This window comes from Miniopterus natalensis, chromosome 5 (genome assembly GCF_054644295.1).
Source record: "Miniopterus natalensis isolate mMinNat1 chromosome 5, mMinNat1.hap1, whole genome shotgun sequence".
NCBI classification, from domain to species: Eukaryota; Metazoa; Chordata; class Mammalia; order Chiroptera; family Miniopteridae; genus Miniopterus; species Miniopterus natalensis.
This window is the reverse complement of record NC_142085.1, coordinates 79890996-79906816: the sequence shown is the minus strand read 5'-3', so window position 1 is coordinate 79906816 and position 15821 is coordinate 79890996. Positions and strand designations below refer to the sequence as shown.

The 15821-nt window shown below is 39.0% G+C and overlaps 1 protein-coding gene across 3 annotated transcripts in view; it reads right to left on the bottom strand.

Annotated features, from left to right (window-relative positions):
- The window catches only part of GRM1 (glutamate metabotropic receptor 1), a 258781-nt gene that overhangs the window by 170668 nt on the left and 72292 nt on the right, over positions 1–15821 (bottom strand). For all 3 annotated transcript variants that reach the window (XM_087817195.1, XM_016223919.2, XM_016223920.2), the window contains exon 2: positions 12571–12820. In XM_087817195.1, the coding sequence (XP_087673321.1) occupies positions 12571–12820 (250 nt within the window). The remainder of the gene's footprint in view (positions 1–12570; positions 12821–15821) is intronic.

The window sequence follows — 15821 nt, the reverse complement described above, 5'->3', positions numbered from 1 at the left end:
CTCTCTGGGTTCTGACCAGTGTCTATTTCTTATAAAACCCTCCTCCAAGGTATTATATTCAACCCCCCACTTTTGTTCCTATACCTCCAGCCCAGGTCAGAATCCTTCCTTGGGTGGGCTGAGGGCTTTAAATTAAAATCACAGGGCTGCCTCTTACTCAGTTTCACCTCAAGCAATGCAGGTAGGTGCATGATGTATGGAATGGAGCAGTGGGAAGGTTGGTCTGGAGTGGACAGTCCCAAACATGAAGATAGTAACGCGCTGTCTGCAGAGACACTTGGTATCCAAACAAGAATGACCTTTAAAAGAGCAAATTACTTTTTAAATATATAAAAAGTAGATACTCAAGGTGACTATCAATAATGATTAGTCACATTCATAGTATTTACTAAACCTTGATGTGATATAATGAGAATGGTACTTTACCTCTATGTCCAATCATGAGAAAAAAAATTACAAAATACCTGACTGGTACTCCTCAAAGCTGTCAAGGTCAACATATATAAGGAAGGTCTGAGAAACTGTCACAGCCAAGAGGAGCCTAAAAGGATAGGACAAACTAATGTAATGTGTATCCTAGAACAGAAAGTGGACATTAGGTAAAAACTTTAAATATCTGAATAAAGTAGGGACTTTGGTTAATAATAATATATCAATATTGATTCACTGATTGCAACAAAATGTGAGATATTAATAAGGGACATTAAGGGCTGGGTAGTGGGAACTATCTGTACTATTAGTAATATTTCTGTAAATCTGTTCTAAAAACAATAAAACTTCTAAAGAGTAAAGTTTATCAAAATAATGCCAAAAGGAAAGAATCCAGTAGGCCTGTTATGAAAATAAATTATCATCTGTAGACCTATAAAGAACAATACTTCTAGAACAATGAGAAAGTGGTCTTTCACATTCATTTTTCTTGGGTATAACTTCGCTTTAAAATGTATTTTCAAGGCATGGACTAGAAATGGCAAAGCTGAAATTGCACACAAAAAAATATATATACCAAAATTTTTAAAAAAATCTAATGAGTGCATAAGAGAAAAAAAACCCAGTGAAGGCAAAGATGAACATAAGTAACAATAACTGATAAAGTGATGAAATTAATGTTATTAAAATATCAGCCATAAGTCATCCAACTTAGAATAGTTGCAAATACGTCAATATAAAATTTTAATATGCTGTAAAAATTCTGAAACAGAGATTTAAGAACATTACACATATGAAAAAATATAGACACTGAGCTTTATAGAAAATAAAAGAGAATCAGATTTTTTAAGTATGCATTTTAATAGCATCCTAGAGGAAGGAGATGAAATTTAACTTGTGCAAACTATTTTCAGAACATATCAAGCAGAAAGAGAATCTAAAAGTTTTAAGATTAAAAAGTAACTCAGCCTATCTTATCCTATTCTATTCTCGTCTGTTGTGCCTTGTCAGAGAAAGTCACAGTGGGAATATATGTCAGCTCTTGTTACTCTGCTGGGTTGGGATTAGAAAATCAGATGTTGGAACAATGGTCTAAAGGTCAGGCATAGAAGGCTCACTTATTTGGCTGCTTCCTTTCCTGGTGCCACATTTGGAAATTAACATACAGACTTAAGACCAAATACTTAGTGCTTCAAATATAAAAGAAAGCTCAGACTGAGTCCATTTAGTAATGTGACTAAAATTTAAAGCTAACATGTCTTGGTTTAATGACATGCAGGAAAATTCTGTTGAGATTTAAATTCCATTGTCTCCATTCAAGGCTGCAATAGCCCTAATGGTAGGTACTATAGTTCGGGCCATTCTTTGTAGAATGGTTAGGGAACTTACTCAAGGTCTCTCAGCAATGAATGGGGAAGCTGGGGTCAGAATCCAAGTATTTCTGACTCTTGTGGCTGTTAGTCAAAAACTATTCTATTAGAGCAATAAATTGATGTAATTTATTAGTCAATTTGGAAAAATAAGTTAGTTAAAAGATATAATTATTTCTTCTAAAAATTTACTAAATCAATTAATTACTTCCTTATATAATATATACAAGTTCCTTATTGCTTAGGAAACATGAAAGAACTATAATATTTAATTTATCTTGAAGAAAAAAATTACATATTTCTTTCAAATATTTTTGAGCTGTTGATTCTACAGGAGATAGAGCCAAGTGATCAAAACCCCAAATTAAGCAAGTCAGGATCTCTGAGTCTTTAGTGCTGACTACTTCACTCCAATTGATGAGAGAAGCCCCTGGGGGGACATTAAAACTATAACGATTATCTTTAATCCTCAAAATGGAGGTAAGCCTATCAAGCCATCAATTCTAAAAAAGCAATAACAACATATCGTGACTTAAAACCACGCAGACCAATAAATCTTCTAATATAAAAACTTCTTCCAGTTCCTGATAGGGGGGTTCTATAACTTTCAATTAACTATTTCCAGTTAAAGGATCCTCACTAACTTTAGAAAAATTTATTACATTGTTGAATAGATCCTCACAATTGCCAGCATTTATTGAGTATTTACTGTGGGTCAGGTACTAAACTGGTCAGTTTTATTTAATATCAAATACGTATTGAATACCCACTAAGTTCCATACACTATTATAGGGGTTCTAGGGATTCAGCAATGAGCTAAATAGAATCCCTAGACTTATCACACTTATATTTTATCATTAAATCAACAAAATAACTTACAAGCTGGGTACTATATTTATTACCATTATTTGTCTCCCTTTCATAAGTGAGGAAAGAGAATTAGAGGTTTTTCCAAAGCCATGAAGCTATTACAACATATATATGTGCATAAACTGAGTGTTTCAGTATGCTCTGTTAAATATAACTATGTTTTCAAATCCCAATATAACTTTTATTGTCTTTAGGGAAGACATTAGGCCTTTCTTATCCCACCAGGAGGCTAAACCATTCATTTGTTAGTTTCCTTATGGTAGGAAATAGTAGTTTCAATAAAATAAGGTTTTCAAATAAAGATTTGAAAACTCCAGGTTGTGATATTTAAAAAAAAAAAATCACAATAAGCCAAAAGAGGATATTTTTTATTTATGAGATGATTTTACATTTGTAGTTATGTGTGTTGTATTGTTTTATTTTTACTATTTACCATTTTGAAGAAAAAACTACAAAATCAAACCAGCTTCGATAAAGTAAAATGCTCCTGTTTTTAATATACTGCTCCTCAAAGTCCTGTGGATAATATAATAAATCTAACCGAGAAACATCACCTATGCAGGTATATTCACACAAATGGTGACAGACTTTCCTAGAACTTTTTCAATGAATGAACGACATTTGGAGAAAAGTAGAGGTTATAATAAATATCTGCTATAAATCTCAGAGAACTAAAGTGACGCTGCCAGCAGATGCTACTTATGTCTTTTAATGGTGCCATTGCAAAAGCCTCTGTGATTCTTGCTTTAACCTTATTAGCATAATAGTTCTAAAAACAAGTCCATAAAATGACTACGAGCCAAACTCTTATTTTTAAAAAAGTAAATTACAAATGCAAGTACTGTAGTTCTGTTTACATCTCTGTAATAGACAGCTTCTAAAGTCCTTCTGCATTCTGATATTCAGTCTCTTGTGCATTCCCCTCCCCTCAAGCCACTGGACCTAATGATATGCTTCTAATGAACGGAGTATGACAAAAACAATGGGATATCAGAAAAACCAGATGTCATGTGATCTGTCCTTATAGAAGGTCCACGTGGCAGTAAATTATCACCAGCAAGAACTGATCTGGCAACAGCAAAGTGAGTGAAATCAGAAGCAGATTCTCTCCAAGTTGAGTCTTGAGGTAACCGGACCTTGGATAGATGAAAACTACTTGCATTTTACAAGCCTTTCTCTGCAGAAAGTAAGGCTCAGCAAACACCTTTCCCTCTTCACAGAAAACTCAAGACAAAGCCTTGGGGATACAATTATGAACATCTCTAATTTAATAACCTGAAACATATTTAATGAACTCAAGATTATCCTTTTAAAACTGTAAGCAAGCTTCATTACATGATTTCATAACAATGTAAATTTTCCCAATAAGATGTAGTGATCAAAATCAGTAAATTGATTTAATAATTTTTTTCAAATTATAAAAGAAAGTTTATTTAGAAAGTCACAGTGGTAGAAAAGGTGACCCAGCTAGGCTGTGTGGGCTCAAGAAATGAGTTACAGAGGCAAAAGAAGGGCCCTTGGAGCTTAGGAAAAAGAAAAGCAGAGAAGGCAGAGGAGGGGGGATGGAGCGTGGCCCTGCTGCAGAGAAAGAGCATGCCTAATAATTTTTAATATTCTACTTTCTGGCGGCAAAACATGTATGCAAGTTACTCTTCTGTACTTTGTTATTAAGATAATTTTGCAATTCCAGCTCTCTTGTTTTTAGTTAGGTTTGCCATCCCCATAGGCATTGACTAGAGTGAATTTTAATTACTATGTAATGTGCTTCATTTGGTAAGCAAGGAAGGGAAAATATACCTGTTTATCTCTTCATTAAAGATGCATGTCAAACCCAGAAGCCCTTTAAGCTATACTTCTTACTTAATGAATCACTGAAATGTGGTCATGAGTAATTTTTGAGGCCAGTCTTTGGTTTGTTCTGACCTCCAGAGGCAAAAGAATTGAGAAGAGAGTAAAAGCAAATATCCTCTTCCCAATGGCTGACTTATCCAGGGTTTTAGCTATAATCTGTGAAAGGCTGACAATTGCACTAAAGAAGTAAAGTTAAAAATTTCTATTTATGATAGCATCAAAAATAAAATAATTAAGAATATATTTAACAAAACAATTGCAATATGTGTATGCTAAAGACATTATTCAAAGAAATTAAGGAAGATTCAAATGGATAGGTATCCCATGTTTATAGATTGAAATATTTCACATTGTTAAGTGGCAATACTCTCCAAAAAGATCTAGAGATTAAATGCAATGCCTATCAAAACACCAACTGCCTTTTTTTGGCAAAAATTCACAAGTTAATCTTAATATTCATATGGAAGTGCAAGGGATCCAAATAACCAGAACATTATAAAAAGGTAGGATGATCCAAACTTTCCTATTTCAAAATTTACTGGAAAGCTAGTGCAGTCACAGCAGTGTGGTACTGGCATAAGGCTAGAGACTTAGATCAGTTCATAAAATTGAGAGTCCAAATTAAACCTTTACATTTATGTTCAGTTGGTTTCATACAACAATGCCAAAACAAATACCTATGAAAAGATAGTCCTCTCAATAAAATAGTGCTGGAATAACTGGATTGCTACATGCAAAAGAAAGAAGTTAGACCCCTACTTCACACCATATACAAAAATTAACTCAAAACAAGTCAACAATCTAACTGTAAAAGATAAAACTATAAAATTCTTAGAAAAGAAACATAGGTGTAAATGCTCATGACCTTGGATTACACGATTTCTAAGATATGACACCAAAAACACAAAGTAAAATAAAAGGAATTTTAAAAAATGGAATGCTAAAAATATTCAATTAATCTAAAATAAAGCAAGTGGGTAGGAAGTAAGAAATACATATGTAGTCAACCGTTTTCAATAAAATCACAGGTTATTTCAATGGGAAGATGATAGCCCCTTCAGTAGTTCTGAAACAACTGGATAGTCTTAATACAGGACAAATACATTCATTCATCCTTATCTCACAACATTTATGAAAATTAACTCCAAGCACTGAGCTCTTCTTTAGTGCTTTAAAGGAGAAAGACAAGGAAGGAGATCTGAAGGCCCTCACCAGGAAATTCTCCCGGGAGCCTGGAGTGAGATCCAGAAGTCTGCAATTTAAAGGCCCCTGCCTGCAGCTCCTGCTGTGCAGCTTGGTTGGGAAGAGACTGTCAGAGGAACTATGAAAATGTATTAAGGTAAGTCCCCTGTTCTCTTCCATCAGTCTCGAATACAAACTGGACTAAATCATAATGACCTCTTTTTTCATCCAGATCAAGCCAATGATGAAGGCACCTGAAATCCCTCCCTTCAGTGTTTCTAGCACTTGAAAGGCAAGTAGAGAAAACGATTGTAGAGTCCCAGTTTTCAGATGTCGGTTCTTCGAAACATGGAATAGGTGTTGGCATGAAGGAAGGGTTAATCATTATTACTACATTTAACGCAAACCATCTGTTACAGATGTTGTATTACAGAATTGTACACCTGGAACCTATATAATTTTATTAACTGATGCCATCCCAATAAATTCAATGATTAAAGAAAGAATAGAAAAATGTAATGCAAACCAGCCACTCTAATTATTATGGTAATCCTGAGTATTTCTGTGGCTGAGATCTATGCCTAGAATACCTGTCAGTATCCTACAAATAATGTTTATTCTCCAGAATACCTGGATTAAATTCCTCTCCTTCCCTAGCACACACTTCTCATAGTCGTTTTCTAGCAGTGTAAACGTCCACAAAGCTCTCATGAATCTGCCTAGGGAGCAAGGGTGCTTAAAGGAAGGTATGGATCGTCGGCAGGTTAGTAAATATTTTTTGCCCTTGGGAATGTAGAGGGACCAGGTTATGTATCTGTCAGCTCTGACCATCACACGCCATAAAATACTCATCAGCTTTGCCAGACGCTGATTATAATCCACTTTGGGGGATGTCACACTTCACCAAAACTCCACGTTTACTTAATATTAAGCACATAACCTTTGCAATTCTGCCTGAAATCTATTTAGATATATTTACCCATTTCTTCAGAATGAAAAAATGGGATCTAAAATAACTCATTTTCATTAAAAAAAAATAAGTGTGTAAAATATAACACCACGGTATATCTTCTTGTGTTTCAAGATTATTCAGGTCACTCTTCCAAATATGTGTTTAGATACCGGAAGAAAAACAGCAAAAAAATTACATTGTGAAAACCAAGTATTTCCTTTGTTTGAAATAAAACTGTAGCCTTTTATTCCAGATAAAAGCAATTACTCCATTCCAACCATTTTTTAAATATGTGCTTAAAGTTGCTTGTTTCAAGTTTTAGGATTTTAATGGATCAGGTTTTTGATGCCGGGGGCAATTTCTCTGCAGTGACAGATAATGGAAAGTGTGTCTAATGGGTGAGAAGATAACAGAGTTGGGAGAGAGACAGATAAAGCAGATAAAGCAGCACACACCAATAAGGGACCAGCATTTGAAATGTAAGGACCATGCACTTATAATTGGATTGGCCAGGATATAGTAGGGAAAGGAAAAAAACAGAAAGGTTTTGCCCTCATGATATACCTATTTGATATACCTAATATATCTATATCTATATTTATATCTATATGATATGCTTAGTATATCTAATCAAATACTCTTAACAAAATAGAATGTAAACCTACCATAAGGTCTTCCCAAGATGAGGAAACCAGGGAAGAAGCCCAAGACCATGCTAACATCAGGCGTAGAACTAACGACAAAAAGCTTTCGCTCAGCCTCAGAGTAAAGTGTGTCTTTAGGGGAGCAGAGGTCCCCACAAAGGACCCACCACTGACACTCAGCAATGGTTCAAGAGGCAAGTAGACATTCTGTGATTAGACAAAAACAACAATCTGAGAGGCAGGAAAACACTAATTTCACTTTTACAGATGAATTGTAGAGGTACAGGCCGATTGAAGGACATCAACCCTTACCACACTAGGTAAAACCTACTGACCCTTGGATATGAAAGCCGCCTGCCTGAATATGAAGCCACCTGCTCTCCCTCTGATTCTTTGAGCTTTCTGACATAGTCACTGAATATTTACCACATCAAAACTCTATGCTACACATGATGGGAAAATAAACAAGTACGTAAAACCTGGTTCCTATCATTGAGGTTACAACTCAATATTTACATATCTATATGGCGTTATGGTATGGTAGTCCATTGCTTATTAAATTTAGAAGTTTGAAGTAATTTTTTTACTTCTCTATCTTTCAAATCAACCTTTCAAGGCCATTGTTACGATGGATATATCATATATTAATAGCCTTGTACATACCAAAACCTCAATAAGGGGCAGTTTTTATTATGTGTTCATACACCTAAGCTATGCCTACTTTTACTTTCTTCAAATAAAAGGAAGATATAGGAATTAGAGCAAGTCCATCAGTTAACTATTAGAATTTTAATTAATTATAACTTAGGACTTCAGAGACATATCACCCACTTATTCCAAAATGGTTTCTATATAAATATAATTCCATAGGTACAGACTGGTGTACAAGCGGAGATAGTATTGTGGATTCCCCCATTAAAATTAAAAATAATGGGCTTGCAAAGAATGGGCCTTTACTGAGTTATCACATAAAACATGTATTAGTAATAGAGAACTAAAAAGGATTAAAAGAAATACAGAATAATTAGAAATGTAAAATAATTTTCTCACACAGATAATGCTGTTAATTTTCCCAAATAAGGCGAATCTAAACAATAAAATAAACCTTCAGAAAAAACAGCAAACTGGAGGGAAAGTGAGGGTAATGATATCTCGAACACAAAACAATAAGCTTAACACACAGTATGTGTCAATGAATTCTCCTGGTTTTAATTCAGTGATTAAGAGCATGGATTCCGAAGTCAAATTGCTCAGGTTCAAATCCCAGCGCTGGCAGTGCAGCCCTTTTTGACAAGTTCTTTAGCTCTCTATGCATCAATATGAGAAAAATATTAGTAACTATCTCATTGTATTGTTTTTATAATTAAACAGTTAATGTATTAAAAGTGCTTAGAACAGTGTTATCACCATTGTCGTCATCATTACCATCATTATTAAAATTATAATTATAGATAGAGTGAGCACAATTCTCAAGCATCTCAAAAGAGGCAACTTCATAGAGCCAAGAAGGAATATTCTTTTGCATGATTACTAACTTGACTGTGGTTAGTTATCTTACTTGATGACAATACTATGCCAATTTGTCCAAAGTCCAAGGTTATATTTTCTGTGGGTTTGCTGGCTACATTCCATGACCTCAGATTAACACACTAATACTCAATGAATTCTCCTGGTTTTAACAAGGTGACTGTGATAAATGTAAATTCATAAATAACTTTAGGGGGGAAAAATCAATCTATAATTGCATTCCCACTGATCATAATTTGGTCATATGGTCTTTATATATTATAAATTCTAGGACTGTAAAATATTTAAAGATGATCTGGAGCCATATCATTAATTTTTGTAAAAAATAAAGACTCAGAGACAAAAAGTGACTTAAACAAGGTCACAAGATTACTCTGAGTCAGAGTTAGAACATTGAGCCCATGTTTTGTTGAGTTTTGTTTTATTTTTCAACTATCCTACATTCATTAAATATTGAATGTTTTTGTTAATCTCTGAGAAATTCCTATTTAAAAAATCTATTTCTGTAATAATAGCTTATTATTCTAGTATAAAGAACTCAGTCCTAATGACAGATGTGGGACTTTGTTATAAGAAAAATGGGAAGCTATGTTAAGGTATTGAGTGTGCTAATGTTAATCTTTATTAACATTAACTGACTTAAATTTTTAAAAGATCACTTTGCCTTAAAAATAGATGGTGGGGAGGAACAAGGATCACTTAGGAGGTTATTGCAATAACCCACATGAGAGACAATGGTGGCTTGGACCAGGATTGTAGCGACAATAAGTTGTTGAAGCCTGGATATGTTTTGACGGTAGCATCAACAGCAATTCCTTCTAAGTTGGATGTGATACGTGAGAGAAAAGAGGTGTTATGGAGGCAAGGAAATATAAATCTTCATTCACAAAGTTCTAATTTTTTAAATTAACTGTCTCTTGCTGTAATCTTCACCGTGATGTACTTATCTCTACCCCTTTGCAAAGAGGCTCATCACCATCTACACATTGTCCTCTTGTGAATCTGGAAGCAGCCAGAATCATACAATGTTTGCCAGAGAAACTGAACAATGGCTCCTGACCTCAAAGGAGTTTATCATTTGGTAAATGAAACCCCCTTTGAATAGGAGGGAGATATATTTGGACAGCATTACAAATGTAGCTAGAAGTTGCAACTTGATGTTACACCAGAGCGCTCTGAACATGTCCACTGAAATGAGGGAACCAAGCTCACTAACCGCCCATCAGAATGAGGGGCAGAGGAGCAGTTAGAATAAAATCCATCCCACAAGTAGAGGAGAATCAAGCATCTGAAGGGAAGGCCAGTTCTAGGGATGGTGTAGTGTTACCACTTGACTTTGTCCCCTGCTCGGCTCCCTATGGATTCATATCTAGACTCATATCCATACCAGGGAAGGAATAGAGCTGTGAACAAAGAATGAAAAAGTCTGTTTCCCCCAAATCTTCTAAGATACGGGAGTAAAAGCCAATACCACTCTGAGAGGCCCTCATGGAATGCAGCCCAGAAAGGGAGAGAAGCACCGAGTGTAGCAGAACTTTGGCATCTCAAGGGCTCCATGCATCCCTGGCAGTAACCATTGGTGTGGGGAGCAGTGTCCTCAGAAACTCAGACTTCACTGTGTTGCTAGCTCCCTAGGATGTGTCAGTACAACCCAGCAGAGGTGGGCAGAGAAATAAGAAGAATAAGAGAAGTGGATACCACATGCAGCTGACTTCTTTATGAGCAAGCACATGTGAGACTAGGAAATATTCGTATGAGCTCAGTTGCATTATTAGCAGAAGGTAACCACATGACTATCCTTGTCCAGCTTTTAAATAATAATGGTGAATTGAGTTCCTTATACTCCAATCACTCACTGCAGCACTTTGTATCATTGTATTTCACAATTAAGCAGTCTGTATACCCCAAAGCTCACATATGTGCCACCTCTGTTCAAGGCCTCCAGAACCCAGGTAGATGGCTTCTTCAAGGATGTTGAGGATAATGAAAGCAGACTATTGATCTTTTGAAAATGGCAAGCATGAGAATTTTTTAAAAAACAAGCACCCTTCATAAAAGCAGTCATTTTATAAAATCAATTAGAAAGACTGAGTATCTGTAGGCCATCTGCCCTGGTATGTATATTAGGAGCCTTATTTCTTGTACGACTTCAACCTTACATCCTTTTAACTCATTAAGGAAACAATGTTCCTTCTTTAAATGCCCCTGAAAAGACTTGCTCCCTTCAATGGCTCCACACACTGCATCACGTCAAAGCTGCCAAAATAACACTTCATGGCAGTGTGCCAATTTTACCCAAATTTAATAATTTTTCTTAATCTTGATTTATATTTTGACCTTGACTCCATACTTCCTCATGCCTAAAGAGTATTTTTTGTGACTTGGGTCATCTAGTTGTATTTCTTTCCTACCTTCTTCTAAAAGCCTTGGAAGTATCTCATGCCTCTAGTTCCACATGATGGTGAGATTAGTCCCACTATCGTTACAGTCATTACCGTAAGTGCAAGAATGGAAGGGAAATGTCCAGTGAGGATGACCACACCACTTCTACTGATCTCCTAGAGGAGAGGGTCAGGGGTTGAGGTAGGTCAGCGGGGGAGATATGGTTGCACTCTCGCCGCAAGAGGAGGAACAGAGATCTGGAATGTGAGTGCGGCAGAGTAGAAGATCAGTAAATGTTTTTTCATTTAAGTAAACTCAGTAGGTTCCTTGCGAAAACTTACCATTTCCTTTATGAAATATTAGAAGATGGCAAATTTAACAAGATACTTGCTAGGTCAAAAACTCTATGAAAACTGCAGCAACACAGAAAGTCTATTCCCACACAAGTACATATGGTCTAGAAAAAAGAGCAGAGATCTTGGAACACACTACCTGCAACTCCAGAAATTGCACACTGAAAGCATCGCAATTAGCCATCCCATAAGCATAAGAAATGATATTACCAAGTTCCGAGGTTCAGCTACACATTTTCGTGTGCGTTTAGCCAACCCTTTAAATTCTAACCTTAATCTATATTTCCATATTCACGGCTGACCCCCATCCACCAGTGCCTGTTAAGATGTCTGTGCTTACAAAGTATGAAGATGTTAAGTGTGTGTGCGTGTATGCGTGTATGCATGTGCGTGTGTGTGTGTTGGGGAGAGGTGAAAGGGGTGGGAAGCAAATGAAAAGAATAATTCTCCAGGATAAAACAGCCTGGCAACAACTTCCCAGCCTTTTCCAAAATAGTCCTATCACCTGTCACCCAAGGCTCTGCCCCTGTCTACGGGGAAAGCAACAGCCCCACTTTCCATGAGATCAGGAGCTGATGCCCAGCCCGGCAGAGCGCAGCGCAGCGCAGCCCCTTTGGAGCCCAGTTATGTGAGAGCGCGCGTGTGTGTGCGCGTGTGTGCGTGTGAGTGTGTGTGTGTGTGCGAGCGCGTGTGTGTGCGCGCGCGTGTGTGTGCGCGTGTGTGTGCATGTGTGTGTGTGCGTGTGCATGCGTGTGCGTGTGCGTGTGTGAGTGCGTGTGCGTGTGAGTGCGTGTACACGTGTGTGTGCGCGTGTGTGTGCGCGTGTGTGAGTGCGTGTGTGTGCGTGCATGTGCGTGTGTGTGTGCGTGCGTGTGAGTGTGCGTGTGAGTGTGCGTGTGAGTGTGTGTGCGCGTGTGTGTGCATGTGTGTGTGCGCGCGCGTGTGTGTGAGTACGTGCGTGTGTGTGCGTTTGTGTGCGCGCGCGTGCGTGTGTATGGGGGGCGGCTTACCTCCCGATGAGCGAGAACTCGCCCAGGACGCCCAGGCGGCGCATGGCGCCCAGCAGGCCGCGCACGGTCATGCCCTCGCAGAAGCAGACCACGACGCGCGCCTTGGGCAGCCGCTCGCGGAGCTTGCGCAGCAGGCGGTCGAAGCTCTTCTCGCCGGCGTTGCTGTAGATTTTGTCCGAGTGCGCGATGCAGAGGCCTTCCTGCGCCGCCAGCTCCTTGAAGGCGTCCATCCCGCTCTCCCCGTAGTTCCCTGTCCGGAAACAACGGGCACATGTTCACGGCAGCCTGGCAGCGCCAGCGCCCCACCCGCACTAAGGGCGCACCGGTCACGGGGCGCGGGGGGCACAGGCGCGCCGCGTGACCTGCAGATACGACCCGGGCGGGAGGAGGATCTGGATGGATAGAGGAGAGAGATCAAAGGATCGAGGAAAAGAGCGAGACTCTAACTGGGGCGCCCGCGGTGGAACACGATCTGAGACACGAAGGGCCGCTGCCCTAGTTTGCAGCCGCGATGAGCGGAGGCTGCCCCAGTTCCAGCGCCGCGGGAGGGGCGCGCGCCGGGGCAGGAGGCCGGCGGCGCGGGGGGCCTGGCTGGGGCAGGCACTGTGGGGACAGCGAGCCCGGCCTCGTTTCCACGGGCACTGAGTGGGCGGCGCACGGGGCAGGCCCGGCCGGGCAGAGTGAGGGGCGAGGAGCGGGTGCAGGGCCTAGTGAAAGTCCAGCGCCCTCTGAGGAGGCGGCGGGGTCATGGGAGACTTGGCCTTATGCTTTGGCTTTGATTTCAATAGTATTCCTATAATAAAATAGACTTAAAAAACCGAAATCAATGAAATAAAACAAATCTCCCATTGTGCCAGCTCCCCATCTCTCTGTTTCCCTGATGGCTGTACCTCCTCCACCTTAGTGTCCTCTCTAACTCCACTCCTTTTCCCCAGCTTGGGGATTTTGATGCCAAGATAGGTGATTCAATTCTATGTCCCCCCGGTTTCTCAACTCCCTCCATCCAATGATATTTCTTATAGCCTGCCTATTTCTGTCATCACAAATGTCTCTGACATTTCCGAATGTGGCTGTCAAACACCCCGTCTCTGTGCCATCTTCTCTTTCAAGCTCACGTATTCTGATAATATGCTCCAGCATTTATTCTGCCTCAAGAAACCTCAAATCCACTCACCTCCCTATTTTTCCTTCCACCCTCCCTCTCATTTGCCTCATAGCCCAGCTTAGATCTCATAGCCCATCTTCATGGTCACTCCTTTGAAAGGTCTTTAACTCCCTTGTGTATTCCTGACAAAACCCAAATGCTAATTAAACCCAGGCATTCACCTGTTTCATGTTCACACCTACACATGGCTGGAAAAACACTTATAACCTTGATGACTGGTGTTTTGGTTTGGCTTGGTTTGGTTTTTCAATTATGCACATACATACCCAAAGAGGCACTCAGCGGTGCAAGGAAATTATACCGCATCTCCACCGTCGATCAATTTTCCTGGTCTCTAACGTGACTGTTTTACCTTTACTTTTCTCTCTTCAAATCTCTCAACTACTGACCCTGCCTCTGACTTCCTCTCAGCTGGGACCTTCATTTCATATTTCAGTAAGGACACAGAAACAATCAGACTGTAACTAATTCAGCCACACACCACCACACTCACGAAACTTTCTTCACTGGCACTCACGTTCCCTGGCTTCCCCCCTGTTGAAGTGCTCCCGCTGCTGCAGAGAGCCCTTCTGCTCACGAACTAAGTCCCATCACTCTTGGTCTATTAATGGACTTTCTCCCACAATTGCCCCCTCTCTTTTGTAAAACAAATTTCGCCTTCTAATGGTGTCAATAAAAAAAAAATACTCTTGGACTCTTTGTTCCACTTGACATACTACTTCGTTCACTACTGTTCACAGCAATAATAGTTGCCTAGGTCAATGTGTTTGCTTTGTCATCTCTCAACCTCTCCTTTACCTTTGTTTCCATCACTCAGAATCACTCAGAAACACTTCTCCTGTCAAAGTCACCAATAATTTCCCCTTTGCCATATTTTATGATCTGTTCTCTGACTTCATCTTTGTCAACCACTCAGCCGCACTCAACAGCTGGCTGCACCCTCCTTGAGAGATTTTATCCACTTGGTTTCTGTGACAGCCCTCTCAGGATTTCCTCACCACTTGCTGACTACTCCTCGATATATTTTCTAAATATTCTTATTCTGCTCCACCTCTAAGTGTTGTCGTGCCAGGACACACCCCTGGGAAGCTTTCTCTTCATCTCCTATAGTCTCACACAGTACCCTCATTCAGTCACGTTCCTTCAAACACCATTTGAATACCGTGGTTGAATCTTAAATATAGATCTTCAGACTGGATTGCCCTTTGGAGCAAACGATTAGTACATTCAATTGCCTACCTGACATTTGTATGCACTTAGAGACATCTCAAACTTATCTGAAATAGAATTTTTCCATCTCGACCTTGCCAAACTGCTCATTTTCGACATCTCCTATTAGCAAATAGTGCCATTACCCAACAGGTTGTTCAGTAACAGCATTTAGGAACTGTTTAGATTTCTATCTTCTCTTCTATTGCAGATCCATTCCTGTAGACTCTATCTCTCAAGTGTTCCTAACCCAGCCCATTTTCTTTGTTTCAATCTTTGCCACCCTAAACCAAGTGTCTTAGGTCAGGTTCCCTAAAAACAGAGCTGAGGTGAAACTTCTTGTTCATGTATATGGATACCGGCGACATTCTATTTTTTCCAAGTTGAGAACTCAATAAACTACTTGCTAATTGAATGTAAGTATATAAATAGCTTAAATATATAAAATTTTATTTGTGAAATATACCTCAATAAATCTGGGGAAATAAAAGGAAGTGCCTTTATTCTGAGTCTTCAAACATGAACAGATTTTCCACAGATAGAAAGGTAGGGGGCATGTATTCTTTGCCCGTCTACTAAGTCATGAGCAAATCATGCCAAACTCAAAATAAAACACTCAGCACAGAGCCCACTCTCTCCGCCTCTTGTCCTGCTTCCATTCTGCCACTCAGGCTCCCTCTTGTCTTTCCTGGTATTGACATTTTTATTTAGATACTTCTCTTCTCTCTGCAGCCCTGGAAGATATATAAAAAACTGGATTTTAATAAAGCTCTTAAAAAATAAAAGGACTATGTAATTGTAAACACTCAGACCTGATAGAGAGTTGTATATTTACATTTAATTATCAAATAGTTTATTGAGTTTTTAACTTGAAAAA